Below are 25289 nucleotides of genomic sequence, written 5' to 3'. Positions count from 1 at the left end.
TGCTGATAAGAAAACAAATCCATCAGACTCTTAAACTGCTGTAAGCTTGTCGATAAGCAAGAGATAAAGGACAGGCTGCTGAAATGGTTTCTGCTAGAGCTTTTGGAATAGTGGAGGGGAGAAGAAAGATATGAGACATGTGAGGAAGAGCAAGAAGGGGCATATGCCTTCGTGCCCTAATATCTCTGTGTTTTAGATTTCTTCCACACTGTTTAACCTTTAAATGAGGAATTCAATTATAAACAGCTTATTTGAAATCTCCTTTGTGATACAAATCTACAGAAGCAAAAAACTTCAAAGGGCAGCTAGATGCCTATTGCTTAATAGTTTAATAGCTGTTTTTTCCATTAATAATATTTTACCTACCAAGATTCTAAAACATACCCAATTTCCAGCCATTTTTCAAACCGTTATTCCTAAAATTACTGACCACATGGTCAGATGAGATGAAGACCAAATCATCTAAAACTCATTTTCTTTACCTGAGTCTGGCATAGCTCAGTCCAAAGTTTGGGGAACAGTGCAAGATGAAGTGGCAAACCTTCATAGGCAACTAGGACACCTAATATTTGAAAAGAAATCAGAAAAGGTTATAATTATCAATTATACTACTGAGGTATTAAACTGCAGGCACAATATTATAGCTATTTCTAGTCATTACTGCACATGTTCTATGTTTTAGAAATATATAAAATACTTAAAGAGGAAGAATTCATTCAAATGTTTTAACCAGTCAAGAACAGAGTGTAGCACACTTTGACTTTGTATCCCATACCTCAGGAAGGACCTGAGGCAACTTAAATCAATTCTTCTTTTTGAGTATTAGAACAGTATCTGGGACAATTTCATAAAGATTACTGCAAGTGGTTCCAAAGCTTTCCAAAGATTAAGATACCACTCTGCTCATTACATAATTTATATGGGATAGCTAGACTGCAGTCAGGGGCCGGGGGGGGGGGGGGGGGGGGGCGGGCGGCAAGGTCAAACAGGATATGAAGAATTAGAAAACATCATTCTTTCCTCTTTTATCTTGTTTCTCTGAAGATAAGGAGAATTAACTTTATGGTAGATTTAAGTAAACTTTGCTCTAAGTCTTAACAGCTTCTAGACTTGTCCCTAGGATCTTCTGGGTTGATCATACTTAGGAAGCATCCTACTTGGAAGGTCTAAGGTCTTTCTTCTTCTCGACTACAGATGTCAAGTATGTCTTTAAGAAACTTGTTCCCCTACCCTTTGCCTTCCTAGCTCTCTCAAAGCACAGTAGTTGTAATGCCACAGTCAGTCAGTCATAGGTAAATTTTACATCCTCCAATGCTCCCACACCCAGGGAAAGTATAATTATGGAGGAGAAATAGTTACCCTTCTCCAATTAAGAAAGAAATTATGAGTAACATCTGAAGTTGACAAAACTTTTCTGTCAAGGGCCAAACAAACAGTAAATACAAGTTTCCCCCACTTATGAAAGCTTTCATAAGCTGAAATAGCGTTAAAGCGAAAAAGCAATTACCTTTTTTCAAAAAAGGCAAAAATCCTCTTTGGGGTCTTTCACAAAAGTGAAGTGGCATAAAGCAAACTTTGGAAAATTGGGGGATACCTGTATTTGTCTTTGCAGCCTATTTAGTTTGTTGCAAAGACTCAACTTGAGAGGTGGTGTGAATGCAGGCATGGACAACACAAAATGAATGGGTGTGTCTTTCAATAAAACTTTAAGAACACAAATTTGAATCTCATGTAATTATCATGCATTAGAAAATATTTAGAAAAACTTAGTTTTAAAAAATCTAGAAAGTATAAAAACCCTTCTTAGCTTTAAGAAGCTCATTGGTTATACCAAAACAGGCAGCATGTAGGCAACTGTTTGCCAACCTCTGTGTCAGACCATGGATTTGAGAAAATCTTTGAGAAAGGGAAATCAGATCTGTCACCCAATTTAGTCATCCAAGGATGCCTAGACTCCCTCTTGCAGGAAAGCCTATTTTACATCTTGCTGTCAAGATTAATCCCTTTGTCAAGACCCAAGGAAACTATCATCTTTCTCCTTTATCCTAAACCTAATCAGGTTGGAGCTGAAGGCATTTATTTACCCATCCTAACAGCACAATTGATGTAAACAAACAAGGGCATCATCAAAATTGTTGGCTACAGGGAAGAAAGTGTCTATGCTCCCATGTCTCTGGATAATAATTACCCATAAAAGTAGAGTAGTGGTTGGAAATTTGGCTCATAGCCCATCTTTCCTTTGCAAAAAGAGGCTGCCTTTCCAAAACCCCATCATGTGAAAGCAGGCCTTATACTATAATTTAAGTTTCTCTAGACTTTACTCCTCCCCCCTCCCCAGTTATTCCTCAAAGTAAAACAAACTATTCCTATTTTGCACAACTACTAAAAAGCTTGCACTATCACAATAAACAAACAAAAAAAAGAGGTCTTCTATGATCTAAAATTGTTTTCAAGTAATACTCAGATTCAAGTATCCTTATTTTACAAGTGAAGATGGAAATAAACATACTGATATCTATTGTGCTCAGTGTGTCAGATAACCACATTTACTTTTCTCATCAACTTTGGGACACGTCATGTTATCCTTATTTCCTCTGCTTTTTTTGGATGAGACAATTAGGCTCAGGGACCACGTAATCTGCTTAGTTTCAACCCAAAAGCCAGTGGAGTGATACAGTTAGTTCTATCTACCCCTCCCCCATTTATGATTCTAAAGCTCATAATCTTTCAAAAATCAGTGTTTCCACAAACTTTAGTCATTCATGTGTCATTTTCATTATCTATCCATCACCTGTACTGATTACTTGATACTGTTCTTAAGATTCATTCAGAGAGCTTTATACTACATTAGCCTTAGTTCAGGCACTACAACATCCAGGAAAATCATGGATTTGGTGTATGAGTTATATTTCTTTGTAATACAGTGAGATCCATTCATATTTATTAAAATGCAATTATCTTCCCTGGACATCTTGTACACTACACTCTGGATACACTGTGCCACTCACAGTGAACTGAAGACACTTCTTTCACAGTCTTAACCTATTCCCTATCTAAGCTGCACCTTTTTGGGAAGGAAGACCATCCCTTCAGGGCAGGAGTTTCGGTTTCTTTCCAGCATTTTCACAAAGCACTGAGGGTAAGGTGTAAGCTCTGTGACTTAAGTAGAGGCCAATGCCATCCTATTCCACACACTCCTCTAATACTTTCTGGGGTTTCTCACTGGGTGCAAAGCACAGGGAAGATGCAATCAGGAGCAGTCTCAGGAATACTTCCAAGCCCTGTCTCAGTAAACAGGATGAGCAGGGCTAACACATACTGGCTCCTGCATCACTTTCTTTCTTCATGCTTTAGGCATCCTTAACAGGGTCATTATCCCACCCCGTTCCACCCACGAAGGAATATACAATAATGAAAAGCTGCTTCAAACATATCTTTCTCTCATCAGTAGCACCTTATACTGTAGAAGCTGCTGGGTGTGTTATTAAAAGACAACTGTTTTTAAAAACACTTGTAGGTAAAATGGTAATTTAGATGACTGCTGTGAGGATAAAATATTTCACATGTATATTTACTAGTTAGGGTTTCTCCTATCTGAATTGTGATTCTATAGGAGTACTTATCCCATCCAAGCAGTATTCATGGGAAGTGGGAGCTTTAGCCACAGATTTAAAGCTCATGGCTAATGTTCCACTGCAAGATTGACTCAAGACATCTTACCCTAAGACTATCATATTTGAGTCTTCTACTCCCCCTATTTCTGACTTCTTATCTGCTAAGCAAGCTACTGTTGTTTATTCAGCTTCCCATGTAGGTTACTGGAAAAAAATCTGCTGGGCCTACCAAATAATAATTCAGATCCCTGTGTCAATTCTTTGTAAATTAGCAAACTAGTAACTGACCTCTGAATTATATTTTTGTCTATCAAATGTAATTACTATGTATTAGCCCAGGATAAATGGATTTGCCCTTGGTGGATGGCTAAATAATGGCTTTGAATGAGTGGAACCTGTCTGAAGTATATTCATCCTAAGAAGGTTTTGGGAAACAGCTAACCAAACCACCTTGATATTACAAAAAGTTGAAACATGAACAAGAGCTCTGCTTTTTATAATTTAAAATTTAATCTGTTTATAACTGTGCTAATTTTTTAATTCTAGACATTTTGAAGCTTATTGATTTACTAGGTACATCATAATGTTACTTGTGAAAAATCCTTGTTTTAATGCATTAAGAAAACTTAAAACTAATGTCAAATAATAAAGGTGATATTGTTTTATTTCTAAAAATTAAAATTATTTAATTGTACAATAATTATTTAATTATACAATAAAACCAAGGGATCTGCTACTTAATTTTACTTTAACATTTTGTTAATTGAGCATGTGCACTATGGTACCTAAAAAATTGTTTTGATTACAGAGTTTGCAACATCGATTTTCCATGTTTTAAAAAAAATTTTTTTTTCTCAAATATAAAACCAATGAATAAACAACACAAAAAGACAACCCACAGAATGGGAGAAAATCTTTGCAAATGAATCGACTGACAAGGGATTAATCTCCAAAATTTATAAACAACTTCTGCAGCTCCATACCAAAAAAACAACCCCATCAAAAAATGGGCAGAAGATCTAAACAGACAGTTCTCCAAAGAAGACATACAGATGGCCAAAAAACACATGAAAAGATGTTCAGTGTCACTCATTATTAGAGAAATGCAAATCAAAACGACTCTGAGGTACCACCTTACACCGGCCAGAATGGCCATCATCCAAAAGTCTACAAACAATAAGTGCTGGAGAGGATGTGGAGAAAAACTAGTACACTGTATGTGGGATTGTAAATTGGTGCAACCACTGTGGAAAGCAGTATGGAGATTCCTCAGAAAACTAAACACAGAACTACCATTTGATCCAGCAATCCTATTCCTGGGCATCTATCCAGAGAAAACCACAACTCGCAAAGACACATGTACTCCAATGTTCATTGCAGCACTATTTACAATAGCCAAGACATGGAAACAACCTAAATGTCCATCGACAGAGGAGTGGTTCCAGAAGATGTGGTACATATACACAATGGAATATTACTCAGCCATCAAAAAGAACGAAATACCAGCATTTTTAGCAACATGGATGGACCTAGAAACTATCATGCTAAGTGAAGTCAGCCATACAATGAGACACCAACATCAAATGCTTTCACTGACATGTGGAATCTGAAAAAAGGACAAACAGAACTTCTTTGCAGAACAGATGCTGACTCACAGACAATGAAAAACTTATGGTCTCTGGAGGAGACAGTCTGGGGCGTGGGGGGATGTGCTTGGGCTGTGGGATGGAATCCTGTGAAATCAGATTGTTATGATCATTATACAACTACAGATGTGATAAATTCATTTGAGTAATAAAAAAAAAACAATGAATAATCAACACAATTTAAATCTCACAGATTTTTTGTTTTGTTTTGTTTTTTTGTTTTGGTCTTTTCTAGGGCCGAACTCACGGCATATGGAGGTTCCCAGGCTAGGGGTCTAATCAGAGCTGTTGCTGCCAGCCTACACCACAGCTCACAGCAACGCCAGATCCTTAACCCACTGAGCAAGGCCAGGGATTGAACCCGCAATCTCATGGTTCCTAGTTGGATTCATTAACCCCTGAGCCATTGACGGGAACTCCAAATCTTACAGATTTTTAACCTAGAAAATAAAAGCATCCCATAATTTTATCCTTATAGAGTATAAACATCTATGTGGTTTTTTTTTTTTTTGCATATACTGAGTCCCTGCACTCCCCCTTTTTAAGAATGTGGTCATATTCTGTGTATATATTATATTATATATATATAATTATACATTTATTATTATTTTTTGCTATAGCTGCAGCACCTGGAAGTTCCCAGGCCAGGGGATGAACCTGAGCCACTGCTGCAGTGACAACCCAGAGCCGGATCCTTAACCCACTGCACAAGGGAATTCCTCCAATTTTTCATGTGATCCAAGGTCAATTCCTCTTTTTATTGTAAAGACCATCTAATATAAATGAACTATGTTTTACTTAAATAAGTTTTTATTGATGGACACTTGGTTTGTTCCCAGTTTTATTCAATACAAACCAAGTGAAAACAAACACCCTGTGTATGTTATTGTACACTTTTATGAGTAGATTTAGGGTGGATTCCTAAATATAGTATTGCTGGGTCAAAATGCACAATCAATCGAAATTGAAAATGCCAAACTGCCTCTCCAAACTGACTCCGTTATAAGATCTCCTCTTTCCCCCAACTGTTTTAAATATGCATATCATGTAACTTTATCTCACAGTTGGAGGGAAAAAAAAAAAAGAAATAAGTTTCGTTTGCTTTATTAATAAGGATGGACAACTTATATGGTTACCAAACATTTACTTTCTGTGTGTGTGTGTGTGTGTGTGTGTGTGTGTGTGTGTGTGTGTGTGTGTGTACTGCCTTGGTTCACGTCCTTTGCTTGTTTTACTTAATGTTCTTTACCATCTTACTTAATTCTAAAAACTCTTTGTATATTGGCACTGGTAGCCACTTATCTGCTAAGAATGCAAATTTTTTCATTAGCAATATGTATTTTAATTCAATTTACTGCATTTTCAACATGTAGTATCTTCAATTTTTATGCAGTCAAATTTTTCTATTCTGGAGTTCCTGTTGTGGCTCAGCAGTAACAAACCCAACTAGTATCCATGAGGATGCAGGTTTGATCCTTGCTCATTGGGTTAAGTATTGCCGTGAGCTGTGACTACTGCTGTGAGCTGTGGTGTAGTTTGCAGATGCACCTCTGATTTGCCCCTAACCTGGGAACTTCCATATGCCACATGTACAGCCCTAAAAAGCAAAAACAAAAAATTCAATTTCTTATTTGTTTCTGGGTTTGTATCCTGCTTAATATGGTCCTTCAAATCTCAAGGTGTGATCCATACGATCCTAAGTTTTTTCTTAAATACTTCCAGGATTTTACTTTTAACAAATATTTAACCCTGGGAGGTATTTTGACCTAAGGAGTGAAAAAGTAAAAGTCTTGTCCCAGACAGCTAACCAATTATCTCAATACTATCCATTCTAAACTACTGTGATAAGTTATCTTTACTATTTACCAAATCCTCGTATATCCTTGTTTATTTGGGGGTTGTTTTTCACTGTTCCACCAATGTGTTTCCATGTTTGGATTGTGTGGTTTTAATCACTAGAGTTTACAGTCTTTCTCTGGGTATCCAGGAGGAACTGGTTCAGGAACCTCTGATGATGCTTAAGACCCTTATGTAAAATGCAAGTAAAATGACCACAGTGGAAATTTCAATCTACAGTTGGTCCTTTGAGGATATGGAGGACTTTACAGAAGAAAGAGGAGAGGATCGCTTCTTGGCCTTTTGGCTAAGATCAAGTGAAGAAAGAGGAGGGAGGAGTTTCCGTCGAGGCACAGTGGTTAACGAATCCGACCAGGAACCATGAAATTGCGGGTTCATTTCCTGGCCTTGCTCAGTAGGTTAAGGATCCGGCGTTGCTGTGAGCTGTGGTGTGGGTTGCAGATGTGGCTTGGATTTGGTGTTGCTGTGGCTCTGGTGTAGGCCAGTGGCTACAGCTCCGATTAGACCCCTAGCCTGGGAACCTCCATATGCTGCGGGAGCGGCTCAAGAAAAGGCAAAAAGACCAAAAAAAAAAAAAAAAAAGGAGGGAAAAAACCCCTGTATTTGATGTTTTCATGCAAAAAATTTAAAAATGAGTGAAAGTGGTTGGGGTCAGGTCTGTAAGTGATATGGTGATTTATACCTTTTTGATATAGTTTTGAATTTTGAATTATGTATTAAATATGAAAAAGAATTTTAAAATGACTGTATGTTTAGTATTTTAGAAATCAATAGTGCCGGTATCATATTGTTCTTTTTCAGAATTTTTCTGGCTGAATTCTTTTTAAATGTCTAAATACTGTGATCTCAGATACACTACTATTTCACATGACAGTCAGCAACTCTGTTCACCTCCCCTGAATTCTCTCCCCACATTTTCTGTCTCCCATAACTCTATACCTGACTGTCCTCACTTCAAGAGTACTCCAACCTTCCCTTTCTTTACTATTTAGGACCTGCAACTCTATCTCCCCTATAATTCTAATTTACAACTATTATATAACTCCTTTTTATCCCAACAAATCTTCTAATCCGCTCAGTTACTCATAAAAGAATCACCACAGAGGCTTTTCCTCAAAACTGAAAACGACTTGCAATCCAATATAGGTGTTGACATAATTCCACATATGTTTATATACCATTCTGGCCCTTGGACCACCTAGCCTCAAGACTCAAATGATTAAGGACATAATCAATTTAAATACTAATTAAAATTCCCTATCAACTCTCTGCTTCCCGTTGCAGTCATTAATGTGGGCTTTGGTTTCTCAAGCACTTTCCTAGTTGCTTCTCCCTGGAAATAGTCATTTCAGCTAGAAGAGGGAGTTAACTTTAAATACTGGGACATAATTTCTCCGTTTGGAAGAGACCTAAAGAAAGCACTACTCAAAAGCATTAACTAAATTATAACCATGAAAAACTTTCCTCTCACTTTGTTAAGATTTTGGTTTATTTCTAGAGCTGTTCTATGCAATACAGTAGCCACCAGCCATATCTGGCTGTTTAAAAATTAGTTTGATTACAAAAAAAAGAAATAAAAAATTCAGTTTCTTAATGATGTTTCAAGTTCTCAATGCTCACTCACATATGGTCAGTGGCTATCAGATTGTGGATGGTGATGCAGCTAGAGAACATTTCATTCTTGTAGAAAGTTTTACAGAATGTACTTGTAGAGAGAAGTAAATTCCATGAGGCAGCACAACTGTACTTCATGAGTAGAAGAGTGATGAGAGTATAAAATATTATGAAAATTGATTCAGTTAATATGGACAGCTAAGTGTGTGTCCTTTCTTTCCTTCTTCCTTCTCCCCATGTTCAGTTTCCCCCAAACTGTGTATTTGTGTTGATGAGGAAGATAGTCCAACAGAGCAGAACACTGATTATTCATTACTTCATTATTTCAGAGCCATTCAAGTAGATAAAATAGCTCCTCACCTAACTTCTGGTATATATCATGTGAACACAATACTAAGAACTTTTCTAAAGGTCTTTGTAAGTCTTCCTCCTTATCTGGGAGCAAGGCTGTGTTACTATAACTCCTGGATAGTTCCCTACTCTCCATCATTGCCACTGCTATGTTTTAGCTTTTTACCAGGAGCAACAACCCAATTATATAACCATGAAATGGCCAATGTGCACATATTGGCCATTTCACCTGTTCCCTCCCCAATCTTCAGCTTCATGTATATAACATCAGCTAATGACAACAGGTGGAAGGAACAACCTTTCAAATCTGAAGGTGCTCTAATCACTTTTCTGAAGAGGAATTATCCCTGATAGCTGTTACCACTTCCTTCTTCTTAGAGAATGAAACCTAAGGTATGTTCACATCTTTGCCCTACATATAATGGATCAAAACCTTTTCCATAGGAAGGAAGGGATTGTGACTGAGAAGGAGCATAAGGGGCAACTTCTAGGGTGTGGTAATATCCTATTTCTTGAGCTGGGTGGTGGTTCCACGAATATTTTACTTCTCATGCTCTGAAACAAAACTAAGGTTTACTGAAGAGGCTCCTGGTCCATCCCTAAAGACGACAGACTCATAGGACACACGCAGCCTGAGGACTCTGCAGGGATACATATTTTCTAAAGGCTTGCAGGCTGAAAAAAGTCACCCAAAGGGACAGTTCTAACAGCTCAGGAATATCCTCAGAGAGACAATATTATATAAAAGTAATAAAAGTCCCCCCTCCCCATTCACTGATTTTTTTTTTCTATTTCTCATATCCTCTTTTTAAAGTTTCCCTTCTTCTCACTCACCTCTCTGTTTTATGAAACTTACCTCCTAATTTACTCATATATGCACCTCTGCTTCACCCTGGCAAGTCCACTCAGCTTGCTCTTGTTGCCAGCTCCAAAGCACAGCTGGCACTATTGATCTCATCTTACCCTCAAGATAAGGGCTGGGGAAGTCCATCTCTAAGCCTGCCTCCCTAAGCAGAGCAGTTTTTGGTTTTCGTTTTTAAATTCTGCTGGCCAGATGGAGGAGGACTTGGGCTTCTATGTATGATTAGCCCTACTCCACACTCCGTTGTAAGCCAGCCGAAACTCTGGGCAGAACTATTCAATGGAAACCAGTAAGTTGGTGTTTTCTTAATAAAAATTAAAAATGTTCCCGAGAATATTATTTTTAAACATTCATTTCAAAAAAGCAAAAAAGGACTGTCTCATTTTTCTTCTCCCCTTCCTGAATGGCTAGGGGCTTAAAATAATTCAGTGGAATTGACTGCTCATCTTTTATACTTACTCAGCTTAACTAATGTTTCAGTAAATTTTTCACAGTTGATTGCAACTCGGCATAATAGATGGATGAATTGATGATAAGAAAAGAAGTAGTCTAGCAGCATACGATCATAAACGTCATCTTTGCCCTGAAGGTTAAAGATGATAAAATGGTTGCACTTAAATTGTATAATAAATTAAAGAGCATATTTTGTGCAAATGTAATAATTTTAACTAAAAAGCTGAATATTTAAATTCTATAAGAACCTAGTTTTAAATTCCAAGTTTCTAGTAATGGTATTAAGATCTTAATCGTCACAAGTTTATCTTCAGTGTGCAAATGCTATCGATTAAAATTACCACTTATTTCTATATACTTTAATAAAGTAAAATTACTGTAGGATTTTAAAATGTGACACTTTAGCTCTATAGATATATCATCAAGAAGAGTGAATTAAATCTGATTTTTGAAATTGACTCCAAATTATTTTTGTAGTGGTTACTACAAGTGTTAATTATTTTTAATATTTTATCTTATAAAAACTTCTAAATTTATTTAAGATCCAAAGATACTGGGCAAGGGAGAATGTAAATCAAGTGGGGTAAAGAAAGATAAAGTGGAAAACTTGTTTAGAAAAGTGTTGGAACTAAGATATATTACCCTGTGTCAATGTACCTTCCCTCTATAATTTAAAATTAGCATTATTTTAGAGTAAGTATTAGAGGACAAGAATCAACTACAAATGATGATGAATCTATTAATCAGTGATAATTAGGCTTACGTCAAAGGATCATAATTAAAGGGCAGTAAAAGAAGTCATTGATTTTATGGCAAAATATAAACAATAAGTACCTAACTTGACTTTTCAGGTTTAGATATATGACCCAGTAATAATTTAGCCTAGTGACAAATACTAATAAGACTTTCTGTTAGGATTTTTTTTTTTTTTTGCGGGAAAAAAACTTACTACTTGTGCTTATTGTTGATTTTGCAAATATTCAACCAACATTTCAGAGCACTAAAAGGAAAAAGTCCAAATGAGACTAATCTTCTTAGGATCCACAAAATGATCATTTAAGTCTAATACACTCATAACTGCCAGAGGGGAAAATTTCAAACTACTGTGTACTAGAGAAACTTGGTTTCCCTGGCATCCCAACATACCTTACTGGTTTCCACCATTGTGGGCAAGAGGCACATATTGAGTTCAGGGCGCGGAGGCCGAATATTGCTTTTCCCTCCTATTAGCTTGATATTTTCTCGACAAGGGAAATAAGGTCCAAGAGACACTAAGGCATTAAAAGTGTACAATAAGAATAAATGGAAAAAATAAATCTCCATGTTTCAGTGCGCAGAAAGATTAAATGCCAACCATGATCAAGTAGTGTGCTAGATGAATACATACTTGGTATATTACTGTGATGGTAAGTACAATGGTTGTGTTGTAGAAATGGAACCAGAGTATGAAGAAAGTCATGAGGACTCAAAAGCACAAGTTCCTTGAGGACATCTGAAAATAAAAACAGTATGGGTATTAAAAAATTGTAGTATGTCAACCACTACTTTCAAAATCACAAATCCTGTTGGGATGACTGGCTGCAGTGCAGCAGCTAAAAATTTTTAATGAGTCTAAATCTAAAGTTTTAAAGAACCTAAGCTCTTAATAATGGGAGAAATTCTGTCTGATTCTTAATCAAATCTGGATTGGAAGAGTTACTAAGGACAAGAGGGAATATTTGGAAATCAAAGTTTAAAACTATTAAGAGAAGCATCATGGAGAAGTGCAATGAGGGAAAATTTTTTTTTTGTCTTTTTGTCTTTTTAGGGCCACACCCTCAGCATATGGAGGTTCCCAGGCTAGGGGTGTAATCTGAGCCATAGCCGCCGGCCTACACCACAGCCACAGCAACTCGGGATCTGAGCCACGTCTGTGACCTACACCACAGCTCATAGCAATGCCGGATCCTTAAGCCACTGAGTGAGGTCAGGGATCGAACCCGCAACCTCATGGTTCCTATTACGATTCGTTAACCACAAAGCCATGAGGGGAACTCCAATGAGGGAAATATTTAATGAACATTGATGATGTAGCTTCAAAATCAACCAAAGCAGCTTATAAATCTAAGGTTCAAAATTCCTTAGTTCTTTGGTGATCTAGTAGTTAAGGACTTGGTGTTGTCACTGCTGTGTCATGGATTTGATCCCTGGCCTTAGAATTTCTGTATGCTGTGGGAGAGGCCAAAAAAAAAAAAAAAAAAAGTTCTTTGGATCTGAGACAGAATAGTTAATCTACTTTTAGTGTTTCATGGTGCTAGCTGGACTGATTCTTTTTTTTTTTTTTTTTTTTTTGGTCTTTTTGCTATTTCTTGGGCCGCTCCCGCGGCATATGGAGGTTCCCAGGCTAGGGGTCCAATTGGAGCCGTAGCCACCAGCCTACGCCAAAGCCACAGCAACGTGGGATCCGAGCCGCGTCTGCAACCTACACCACAGCTCACGGCAACGCCGGATTGTCAACCCACTGAGCAAGGGCAGGGATCGAACCCGCAACTTCATGGTTCCTAGTCGGATTCGTTAACCACTGTGCCACGACGGGAACTCCCCAGACTGATTCTTATCATCTAATCATAGGAATAAAGTTCATGATGACAGGCTACTGGCAGAATGTCTGTCAATTAGAGGTTATTGCTATGTGCCCCTCTCCTCTTGCTGGAGAAGTATAGGCCATTAATTCCACAGATCAGGTCAACACTTGCCAGGACTGACTGCTTACACATGACAGCCAGTCACACACGTCATTTTGAGAAATTGTAAATAAAGTTATAATCTCTAAAGATGATTTAAATGGCTTCTAAGGAGCAAAAAATTCAATATGAATTTAAAACAAGGGGAGGACCTTAAAGAGACACAAATTATCGTTTTATTATAAATATGCAATAAAAAGATGATATACTCAGCAGTCTAAGAACAGCTATTAGGAACCTTTAGGCAAAAGAACACACAGTGAAATAATCACCCTAAACCTTTACAATGTCAGTTCTATTCTAAACATCTGATGATTCTCCCTCTTTTATACCGGATCAGTAGATTTCAGAACTGCAAGAGATATGAAGATAACCTGAGGTCAACAAGCCAGATATATGAAGTGACCTGCCTAAGGTCACACAGTTCATTATTGGCATGTTAAGAAACAGGATTTGATTTTTTAAGGTTCTGCTGGCCAGTGTGAGTCACACATAAAAAATACAAATGTCTTCCAAACTCTATGAAGCTAACATCACATCTTACACACACAGTATCCCAACCCATGCCTACAATCCACTAGGTTTTTACACAGGTATATCTTCCAAGTCACTTACCTATACAGGCATTTCTAAGTTCTGGAGGGCTATAGGAATTAAGAAGAGTTAACAGTTTATGGGCAAATTCAATTCGCTCCTGCCATTGGATTAATGCTTGTTTCACATCTGCAAAAAAAAGCATACATAAATATGTTATTTGAGAACTTCCTCATAATTATTTTCTGTTGCAAACTACAGAATGCTAATAAAAATAAGAAATAAAAATTAATTACATAAACATCTTTGATGAAAGCAACGTTAATTATTTTCATGATGGCTACTACTGTTAAATCTGCTAGATTTTCTTAAAGCACACATTTTAGTGATGAGTATGTCCCATTTTCTAGGAACTTATATGTCCTTCAGAGTTCACACTATCTAACAGAGACACAAGAGAGATATATTTTATAGTTTATTTCTCTTGAAAATAGATGATTTAACCTAAGCCATGGAAGTTTATAGCAGGAGAACTTGCACAAAACTCATGTTCCTACTATACTTGGAAATATTTTCCAATCTTCTAAATCTTGACACCTATAGCATGCCTGCCTATTTTCCAGGCAGATATAAATAAACAAGAACATTCCAGTTTTATATCAGGTCATGATAAACATTTTCCTGATGGTTAGCTAACATCAGCCACATTTTCTGTACATAAATTAGAGATAAAGACAAATCTTCTGAAGCATGTGGTTTAAAAATTAGCTTTATTTTGCTAAACTAACAAAAATAAGAAGCAGGATTCCCAACAATACATTAAAAGGATTGTACATCATGATCAAGTGGGATATATCCCAGGGATGCAAGGATTCTTCAATATCCACAAATCAATCAGTGTGATACAACACATTAATGAACTAAAGAATAAAAACCATATGATCCTCTCAACAGATGCAGAAAAAGCCTTTGACAAAATCTAACACACATTTCTGATAAAAACCCTTTAGAAAGTGGGCATAAAGGGACCCTACCTCAATATAATAAAGGCCATATATGAGAAACCCACAGCTAACATCATTCTCAATGGTAAAAGGTGAAAGAACTCCTGCTGAGACCAGGAATAAGACAAGGATGTCTGCTCTTGCCATTACTGTTCAACATAGTTTTAGAAGACCTAGCCATAGCAATCAGAGAAGCAAAAGAAAGAAAAGGGAATTCAAATTGGAAAGGAAGAAGTAAAATTATCACTATTTGCAGATGACATGATACTATACCTAGAGAATCCTAAACACTCTACCAGAAAACTGTTAGAGCTCATCCATGCATTTGACAAAGTTGCAGGATACAGTTTTTCCTTTTTTTTTTTTGTCTTTTGTCCTTTAAGGGCCACACAAGGGGCATATGGAGTTTCCCAGGCTAGGGGTCTAATTGGAGCTGTAGCTGCTGGCCTACAGCAATGCCAGACCCAAGCTGTGTCTGTGACCTACACCACAGCTCACCGCAATGCTGGATCCTTAACCCACTGATTTGAGGCAAGGATTGAACCCGCAACCTCACAGTTCCTAGTCAGGTTTGGTTCTGCTGTGCCACAACGGAAACTCCTGGATACAAAATTAATACATAGAAATCGGCTGCATTTCTATATACTAACGATTTCAGAAAGAGAAATTAGGGAAGCAAACCTGTTTACCACGGCATCAAAAAAAAAATAAAATACTGAGGTATAAACTTACCTAAAGAGACAAAAGACCTGTACTCTGAAAACTGTAAGATGCTGATGAAAGAAATCAAAGATGACACAAATAAATGGAAAGACATACCATGCTCTTGGATTAGAAGAATCAATATTATCAAAATGACTACACTACCCAAGGTAATCTACAGATTCAATGCAATCCCTATCAAATTACCAAAGACATTTTTCACAGACGTTGAAGAAAATATTTTAAAGTTTGTTTGGAAATGCAAAAGACCCAAAATAGCCAAAGACATCCTGAAAAAGAAAAATGGAGCTCGAGGAATCAGGCTCCCTGACTTCAGGCTATACTACAAAGCTATAGTCATCAAAACCATATGGTATTGGCACAAAGACAGATGTACAGATCAGTTCAACAGGATAGGAAGCCCAGAATTAAACCCACGCACCTACAGTCAACTAATCCATGACAAAGGAGGCAAGAATATACAATGGAGAAAAGATAGCCTGTTCAATAAGTGGTGCTGAGCAAACTGTACAGCCACATGTAAAAGAATGAAATTAGAACACTTCCTAACACCATGCACAAAAATAAACTCAAAATGGATTAAAGACCTACATATAAGACCAGATACTATAAAACTCTTGGAGGAAAACACAGGCCAAGCACTCTCTGACATAAACAACAGCAACATCTTCTCAGATCCACCTCTTAGAGTAATGACAATAAAAACAAAAATAAACAAATGGGACCTAATTAAACTTAAAAGTTTCTGCATTAGCAAAGGAAACCCTAAACAAAATGAAAAGACAACGCACAGAATGGGAGAAAATCTTTGCAAATGAATGGAATGACAAGGAATTAATCTCCAAAATTTATAAACACCTCCTACAGCTCAATACCAAAAAAACAAACAACCTCATCAAAAAAAGGGGCAGATCTAAACAGACAATTCTCCAAAGAAGACATAGAGATGGCCAAAAAACACATACAAAGATGTTCAACATCACTCATTATTAGAGAAATGAAAATCAAAACGACTCTGAGGTACTACCTTACACCGGCCAGAATGGCCATCATCCAAAAGTCTACAAACAATAAGTGCTGGAGAGGGTGTGGAGAAAAAGGAACCCTATTACACTGTTGGTGGGATTGTAAATGGGTGCAACCACTGTGGAAAACAGTATGGAAATTCCTCAGGAAACTAAAAATAGAATTACCATTTGATCCAGCAATCCCACTCCTGGGCATCTATCCAGAGAAAACCATGACTGGAAAAGACACATGTACTCCAATGTTCATTGCAGCACTATTTGCAATAGCCAAGACATGGAAACAACCTAAATGTCCATCAACAGAGGAGTGGATGAAGACGATGAGGTACATATACACAACAGAATATTACCTAGCTATTAAAAGGAATGAAATAACAGCATTTTTAGCAACATGGATGGACCTAGAAATTACCATGCTAAGTGAAGTCAGTCAGACAATGAGACACCAATATCAAATCATATCACTTACATGTGGAATCTAAAAAAAGGACACAATGAACTTCTCTGCAGAACAGATGCTGACTCACAGACTTTGAAAAACTTATGGTTCCCAAATGAGACAGGTTGAGGGGTGGGGGGATGCACTGAGGGTTTGGGAAGGACATGCTGTAAAATTTGATTGTGATGATTGTTGTACACCTATAAATGTAATAAAATTCATTAAGTAATTAAAAAAAAAAAAAAAAAGGATCATCCAAACCTTTTCTCTGAAGATATGGGCGTGTAGACTTCAAAACTGAAAGGAATATTGACAGAAGTTCTACTAAGTCTCCAGTCACATGGCAAGCTGTGGCTTCATGATACATCATGTGAAGTGTGTTGAAAGACTATGAGTGATTTTAAAAAAAAGGAAAATGTCATTTAATTTTAACTTTATTGAGCCACAAAATGGTACTGTTCTTCCTCTATGATAGATGTTTTCAGACTCAGATTATGTGTATGAATCTGTGCACAAAGCAAATTTATTTGCTTTCTTTCTTTCTTTCTGCTTTTTAGGGCCACAATTGCAGCATATGGACATTCCCAGGCTAGGGGCCAAATCAGAGCTGCAGCTGCCGGCCTACACCAGAGCCACACCAATGCAGGATACAAGCCTCGTCTGACCTATAATATAGCTCACAGCAATGTCAGATCCTTAACCCATGGCATGAGCCAGGGACTGAACCTGCATCCTCATGGATATTAGTCAGGTTCATAACCTGCTGAGCCACAATGGCAACTCCCAAATGTACTTGCTTTCTATCTGCAAGTCAAATCCTCTCATTTAGCTCTTTTAAAATACAAAACAGGAGTTCCTATGTGTGTATTAGTCACAATTTACAGCTGAAAATTCATAGCCTAGAATCTCTGGTGGTACATAAATTTAACAATGTACTTTGTGTGGCATTTAAGTTCTAAGCTATGAGGACAGAAGTCATGTCTGTCTTGCTCACTGCAATAACCCTAGCACTTAACACAATGGCTGGCACAGAGCAGACATATATACATCTGTTGAATGAAATTCTCACTATTCTTCACATACTTTTATTTTAGCCAAACAAAATACTTGGCATTTGTTGAATATAACTAACACTCTCTTGCCTTTGTGCTGATTAAGTCATTCATCTAAATGCTTTCCCATTTATCTCATCAAGTCCAGCTTCTTCAAAGTGCAGCTGCACACATGTTGTATTCCTATCCTGTAATAACATTAACTGAAAAAAATATCCTACCTCGTAATTCCCACGGTGCATTTGGCATGTACTCTTTCACCTTATCTCCATTATAAGACTAAAGGGTATGAGGCACCTCTGTAGACTTAAAAATCATCTTACAGTTGTGGATGTTCAACTGTAGCTGATTTTAACCACCTGTACTAGTCTCACTAGCCTCTGATGATGGAACTCTAATAAGCGAGCTGCTAAGAAATTATGTGTGTCCTCAATTAAGTCATACAAATTCTGTTTCTATTCTCACAAATAAAATGAATAAAACTAGTCTCTTTCAAGTTGTTCTAAATACAAAATGAGGGGAAAAGTAAATGATTATTGTGGAAAAAGAAAACAGCACCCTAAAAACTATGAACTAATTATTCCTGGAATATAAATTAGTATTTACTGATCTGCATATTTAAAATCCAGACACCTATAAAACAATGTACCATAAACTCTATCCACAAAACAAGTTTTGGTGAGAACATTAAGTTAAAATAAATCTATAGTAAAATGCAGTAAAATATTTACCTCAGTCATCAGGATCAACCCTCGATTAAATACCACAAGAAGTCGGTCTTCATCAGATTCTAAAAGTATTCGGAAGGCACTAGAAAAATAGAGTTCAATTTGAGAACTCAAAACAGAATACTCAGGTGATTAAAAAACTAAATTGTCATGAGGCTCTCTACTTTCTAAAAGAGATAGCTACATCTATTTCTTAGTAACATAATATTAAATAAGAAACCCTCAATGCAACTTAGAGAAAAGTTATGTTGACTAGTATCACACTGTTGAACACTTAATTCTCCACAACTGTGGAAGAGATGTGACGGAAACATTTTATTTATTTATTTATTTATTTATTTATTTATTTATTTATTTATTTTGGGTCGCATCCACGGCATATGGAAGTTCCCAGGCTAGGGGTCGAATAGGAGCTGCAACTGGCAGCTCAGGCCACAGCTGCAGCAACACCAGATCTGAGCCGAGTCTGCTCACAGCAATGCCAGATCCTTAACCCACTGAGTGAGGCCAGGGATTGAACCTGCATCCTCATAGGTACTAGCTAGGGTCTTAACCTGCTGAGCCCTGATGGGAATATTTTTAGTTTCTGCAGAAACAATGTTTCTTTTTATATGGGGTTTATCTTCTATATTATGTTAGGTTCCAGAAAGTAAAATACACTTGATATTATCAAAACACTCATGAGCTGGTTACTGAGAAGGGCAACATGAAGGGGAAAAATATATGTAAATCATCCAAAAAATAGCTGTATTACTCTTATTAACATACTTTCATTATTAGACACTGTGAAGTGCTATTACACAGTACAATTGGAGAAGATGTTTTCTTTCCTACTTTATTTTTTGTCTTTCAAGGGCCACACCAGTGGCATATGGAGGTTCCTAGGCTAGGGGTTGAATCTGAGCTACAGCCCCTGGCCTACACCAGAGCCACAGCAACGCAGATCCGAGCTGTGTCTGCGACCTACACCACAGCTCATGGCAATATCAGATCCTTAACCCACTGATCGAGGCCAGGGATCGAACCTGCATCTTCATGGACACTAGATTTGTTTCTGCTGAGCCATGACAGGAACTCCTTCTTTCCTTTTTTAAAGAAATAATTAGGAAAGCTCCCAATCTTCATTTGAAAATAAGCTTTAAGTAGTAAATCTTGGGAAAACAATGTTTCAAAATTAATGTCAAAATTTTTAAAGAGTTCCTTTAAAGAAACTTGGTGAAAGCACTGTTAATTTCATTTTGTGTACTAATCAAGATTCAAATTTAAAAGTTTTCTGAAGAAAATAATCTGAAATAACCTTATCTTGGGTTGATTGGCTTAAGATACTGAAATATTCAAAGAAACCATTGAGCAAAAAATGTGTGCCTAATAAAGAATATCAGCCCTAAGTCTTATAAGTAACATAAAGAAATCAACCTACATTTTATTTCTACAGTTAAAGGGAATTAAGTGTAATCTGTAGCAGCTCCCTTATAGCCATTCAATATTCAATACCTTCTGCTGTGCTGTACAATTAACAGTAAAGATCATATTTTGTTATTTTGGCTATATATGCACTAAAATTCCTATAGTACAATAAGATAGGAATATCTGGGTTAAATAAAATGAAAAACACATTGATAGTGAAATTTATCCAAAGATGGAGTAAGCTGTCTCTTCAGCTCACCAGAACTGAACTGTCCAAGCATAAGTGAGGATAAACTGCCATAGAGAAGAGGATTCAAGTTTTAGGTGGAAGACTGTACATTAAGGTTCCCTCCAACCCTAAAATTTTGTGATTCTGATAAAACATACACAAACAATCCAAAACCAAATTAAAATAAAAACTACTCAAAGTAGCTCAGTAACTCTCAAAGTATAAATTCCTCCAAGGTAGTCTAAAGGTTTAAATGTTTCCTCAGTCGGCTTAAAGAACTGGTAAACTTAACGGTTGTAAATAATTTAAATTATCCCTTTTTTAAGTGTCAAAATGATGGTTCCCATCCCCTCACTTGGATAAACAATATAAACCAAAACATACCAGAACATATCTTTTTACCTTATTAAAGTAGTCCAGCAGGATCGGCCATCTAAGCAACGTAAGTAACAGCTTATGGTTGTTTTCTTAAACTGTTTAATATCTTCTAATTCTTCTTCTCTCATATCTGGCCTCTGAGCTATGAATAGCTGCATCAGGTTAAATAGTTCTTCCACTGCCTAAAAAGGTTAAATAAGCATGATGATGACATTTTAACCTTACAACATCTTATGATATCAGCTTCTCATTTCTAAATGTTGTTATGCTCATTAGCCAGCTCTTAAAATTACACAATTAAGTTAGAATTTCAGGAAGATTAGAAACTACAAGTAAACAGTTCAATTTTAGTTTTAAAACTATTTAAAGTACTAGTTCTGTAATTTCAAAGTATGTCCAGAAATGCTATGCCAGTCCTTTGCCCCCTTTTCCATAATAAATGGGAAAGCATTACTTTGTCACAAAGATTTTACACCCCTCAATTATACCTGAATTAATACTGTTTCTGAAAAATTATTTATTATCCTTATTAAATACTAAAGATAATTATTTATAATCTGTTTAGGCTTATGGATAGTCTAGTTCAAGTTACCTGATGGATGAAATGTAGGAACTAATATTTTAGTAAAATCAGTAGCTGTGATTTTATAAACTCATTTACTTATTGGGCATGTAAAGAAAGGGTTGTTCTTCACATACCTATCAATGAAACGAAACCCCGACTTATTTTTCATGGCAAAAATTGATTTAAGCATCATTTTCATAAAAATCTCTAATAGTTAAGTTCTAAAGTAAAGATGTTACATTTCAATGTGAAGGGCAAGAAACAATATTAAGGGATAAATATTCTAACTCATCCAACACTCATCAAAGTATGTTTAACTATGGACATCACGCTTAGTAACTAAAGCACGGATTTTTTATGTGAATGCAATAGAGGTAAATCCACCACATCTTTGACTCCTAAGTTAGGCAGATTTTCATTCTTCTCCTTTTGTATTCTTGTTACCTTTGATTTGAACCTCTTTTGGTATTTAATATACTCACTTTCTTTCCTTTATTATGGGCATTCTAACTTTCCTGACAGGAAATTAGGTTATCTTTTTCTAAACAATTCACTACATTATATCTAAAGGACAGTTAAGGTCCTTTCTTCAATAAGGAAAATGTAGCACACAATTTAAGGATACCATACTTAAAATATCCTTGATTATAGCCATTTGATCAAACTCTTCAGTAAACGCTGAACATCTTGAAAAAGTTCTTATTCCTACACTCCCATCACTACGTTTATAGCCTCTGGGTTGACAACAGCTTGAAAAAGGGTTCTACACTCTGCTTTTCAACCCCCTTCCAAGACTGATACCATCCTGGTGTAATCTTCAGTTTACAACAAATAGTAAGAGGCAACAATGAAAAGAAATATCGAGGAATGACAGCTTAACGTGGAGAGGGGAAAACTAAATATATAACCTATAGTCTGCAGAGAAAAAGGGATCAGATTTAGATAGCACGTATTTGTATTCTGACAGGCCCACCTCTTTTTTTTTGTCTTTTCTAGTGCCGTTCCCACGGCATGTGGAGGTTCCCAGGCTAGGGGTCTAATCGGAGCTGTAGCCACCGGCCTACGCCAGAGCCACAGCAACACCAAATCCGAGCCCTGTCTGCAACCTACACCACAGCTCACGGCAACACTGGATCCTAAACCCACTGAGCAAGGCCAGGGATTGAACCCGCAACCTCATGGTTCCTAGTCGGATTCGTTAACCACTGCGCCACGACGGGAACTCCGAGAGGCTCACCTCTTAACCATCATTCACGTGAATGCAGTGTGTGTGTGGGGGGGAAACCCTACCAAAAACCCTTATCAAATACTAATGTTAAGATAAAATACTGTCTAGCATATAGCTTAGCACAGCACATAGATCATGATAATAAATATCTAAATAGTAAATACTTTCTTAAACCTGTACCACAAAGCTCAATTTTTTCATTAGGTGCATATAAAAGACTCATTAACAAAACCACAAACTAGAATAGATTAAGTTCATTCAGAGGTAAAATTTCAACATCAACCTAAGAAAAATTATGCACACTTATTTTTTTTTTTGACTTTTTAGGGCTGCACCTGCAGCATATGGAGGTTCCCAGGCTAGGGGCCCAACTGGAGCTACAGCTACAGGCCTACACCACAGCCACAGCAATGTCAGATCTGAGCCTTGTCTGTGATCCACACAGCTCATGGCAACGCAGGATCCTTAACCCACTGATCGAGGCCAGGGATTGAACCTGTAACCTCATGGTTCCTAGTCGGATTCATTTCTGCTGCACCAAGATGGGAACTCCTACACTTATCAATTTTATAACAATATTTTAACAGCATTTTATACATGTATTCAAGAAAACAAATATACTTTAAGTCTTTAAGAAAGAATGGTTGAAATTAGACTACACTCCCATATTTTGTCACTACTTCCTGCAAGGGGGAAAAACAAGTGTTTCCAATCAATTTGAGGATACAGATACAAGAGTTATAGTTTACTTACTCCAGGGTATTGGCTGGCATGTGGTGTAAGATTCTTAAAGGCCCACTGGATGTTCTGGTGAGAAGCCAATTGTCGTGTAAATGCAGGAGACTGCTCACAGCAGAGTCTCAGAATGCCGTAGTAGGCGGGCAGCATCCCACGGTTAAAAAGCACCACATCCTGATCATCATGGTCAGCAAGGATGTAATTGAAGGCAATGTTCTTGGTTACCACTGGGTTCTGAACAATAAGGCGGATATTCTCTGGACAGTCAGCACACACATTGTACCAAAATGAAAGCAAAGCCTGTTTATTGTGATTTGTAGCTATTGCTGGCTCAGAAAGTTTAGGCTGGAAAAGGTTCCACAAATCCATGAAATATGTGGAAAACATCAGCTTCTCAGTTTTGGAAATTAAACAGTAAGTCATAAAGCTAAAATAGGGCACTAGCTTTGTAGTGCCATGAACAGCAGCATCAACATAAAGTTTGGCTCTTGAGAGCAAACCAAGGAGCACGTTGTAGACCTGATGTAGGACTACTGTTGTGTCTGGACTGAGTGGAAGGTCACGGGTTGGGATGTGCAAAGACCTTGTTGACCGGAACATCTGGCGGAATGAATTGCTTGGTATAAGGGACACCAGAAGATAAGCTGCAGCTATAAAATGTAAAACAAAACTGTCAGATGCTTACAAGATTATAAAATAGATTGAAGAGCAGTCATTAAACACAAAGCCACTCTTCCCTTTAAAATTAAAATGAATAAAAATTAAGGGACATGAACATTTTAAAAAATATCTTTCTGCTCTACCACTGATACCAGATAAATATCCTAAGGAATGAAAAAAAAAAAAAAGATGCCTTCCATTCTGCATTGCTCTTTTTTTTTTGATCGCACCCAAGCATATGTAAGTTCCTGAGCCAGGGATCAAATCTGCACCACAGCAGTGACCTGAGCTGTTGCAGTGACAACACTGGATCCTTAACTTGCTGTACCACAAGAGAACTCCTGTCATTGTTATTTTTTAAGTGGTGACAACAATCACTTTAACAGAAATAGTTTTAAACCTCTTTTGTTTAGCTTTCTCAAGATGTAGAACATTCCCACTTGTTTTATTTCATCTCACAAAATATAGCTTAACAGGAAGAACACAGCGTATGGTGCCTGAAGACCTACCTAAGGCTGTCTAACATGGTCATACCATTAATTCAGGGTTTTAAGTTTTCTTATTCTTTATAAATTACAATTTAGCATTATTTTATAGATAATGGTCAAATTACTTAAGTTACAAAGATCTACCTAAATGTTTCTTATGGTATAAAGATTATATATATGGAAACTAAAGAACATTAACTCTGAAAAATGATTGTCTTCCTTTTGGTTTTTATTTTTTGGCTTTTTTAGGGTTGTACCCTTGGCATATGGAGGTTCCTGGACTAGGGGTCAAATCGGAGCTACAGCAACTGGCCTATACCACAGCCACAGCAATGCCAGATCCGAGCAACATCTGTGACCCACACCACAGCTCATGGCAATGCTGGATCCTTAATCCACTGAGGGAGGCCAGAAATTGTCCTCATGGATACTAGTCAGATTTGTTACTGCTGAGCTGCAACGGGAGGCGAACTCCCCTGGAAAATGATTACGTCTTCTAGGCTAACCTGAATCCCTTCCTTCAACATACCTGAAAAATGTTATTAAGCCTGTGGTATAATTCTAAGGGTAATAACTCATTACTTGAGCCCATCTGTAAAAGCAGTTATCAGGAGCAAGGCACTGAGCTAGGTACTTTATAAATATTATCATTTAATCCTCACAATCATCCTGGAGGTAGGTGATGTTACATTGGAAAAGCTGACTCTTGGAGAAGCAGAGACCAAGGTCACACAGATAAAGGAGGGGAACCCAGATTTGGCCTTGAGAAATAATGATGATGATGATGACAACGACAATAAGATAATGGTAACATAACAAGAATGATAATGGTAAGAACAAGGAATGCTAACATTTACCAAATGCTTACTTTTAACATCATAACTTAATGTAGTAGGTACTACTTTTATTAGCTCTACTTTTACTCAGGCTTAAAACAGTAAGATTACTCCATTTTATACAACTAGCGG

At 37.1% G+C, this 25289-nt stretch overlaps 1 protein-coding gene across 5 annotated transcripts in view; it reads right to left on the bottom strand.

Annotated features, from left to right (window-relative positions):
- USP34 (ubiquitin specific peptidase 34) overlaps positions 1-25289 on the bottom strand; it is a 256844-nt gene that overhangs the window by 4750 nt on the left and 226805 nt on the right. For 4 of the 5 annotated variants that reach the window (XM_047781997.1, XM_047781996.1, XM_047781999.1 and 1 more), the window contains 9 exons: positions 23189-23823; positions 20667-20824; positions 18632-18710; positions 17110-17236; positions 13736-13843; positions 11785-11889; positions 11544-11668; positions 10404-10527; positions 483-562 (listed from right to left, as the gene is read on the bottom strand). In XM_047781997.1, coding sequence (XP_047637953.1) covers positions 483-562; positions 10404-10527; positions 11544-11668; positions 11785-11889; positions 13736-13843; positions 17110-17236; positions 18632-18710; positions 20667-20824; positions 23189-23823 — 1541 coding nt within the window. The remainder of the gene's footprint in view (positions 1-482; positions 563-10403; positions 10528-11543; positions 11669-11784; positions 11890-13735; positions 13844-17109; positions 17237-18631; positions 18711-20666; positions 20825-23188; positions 23824-25289) is intronic. The other variant, XM_047782001.1, reaches the window with a different exon arrangement.

The sequence above is a fragment of the Phacochoerus africanus genome, chromosome 5 (genome assembly GCF_016906955.1).
Source record: "Phacochoerus africanus isolate WHEZ1 chromosome 5, ROS_Pafr_v1, whole genome shotgun sequence".
NCBI classification, from domain to species: domain Eukaryota; kingdom Metazoa; phylum Chordata; class Mammalia; order Artiodactyla; family Suidae; genus Phacochoerus; species Phacochoerus africanus.
The sequence above is the reverse complement of the archived record's forward strand: the minus strand, read 5'-3'. Positions and strand labels throughout refer to the sequence as shown.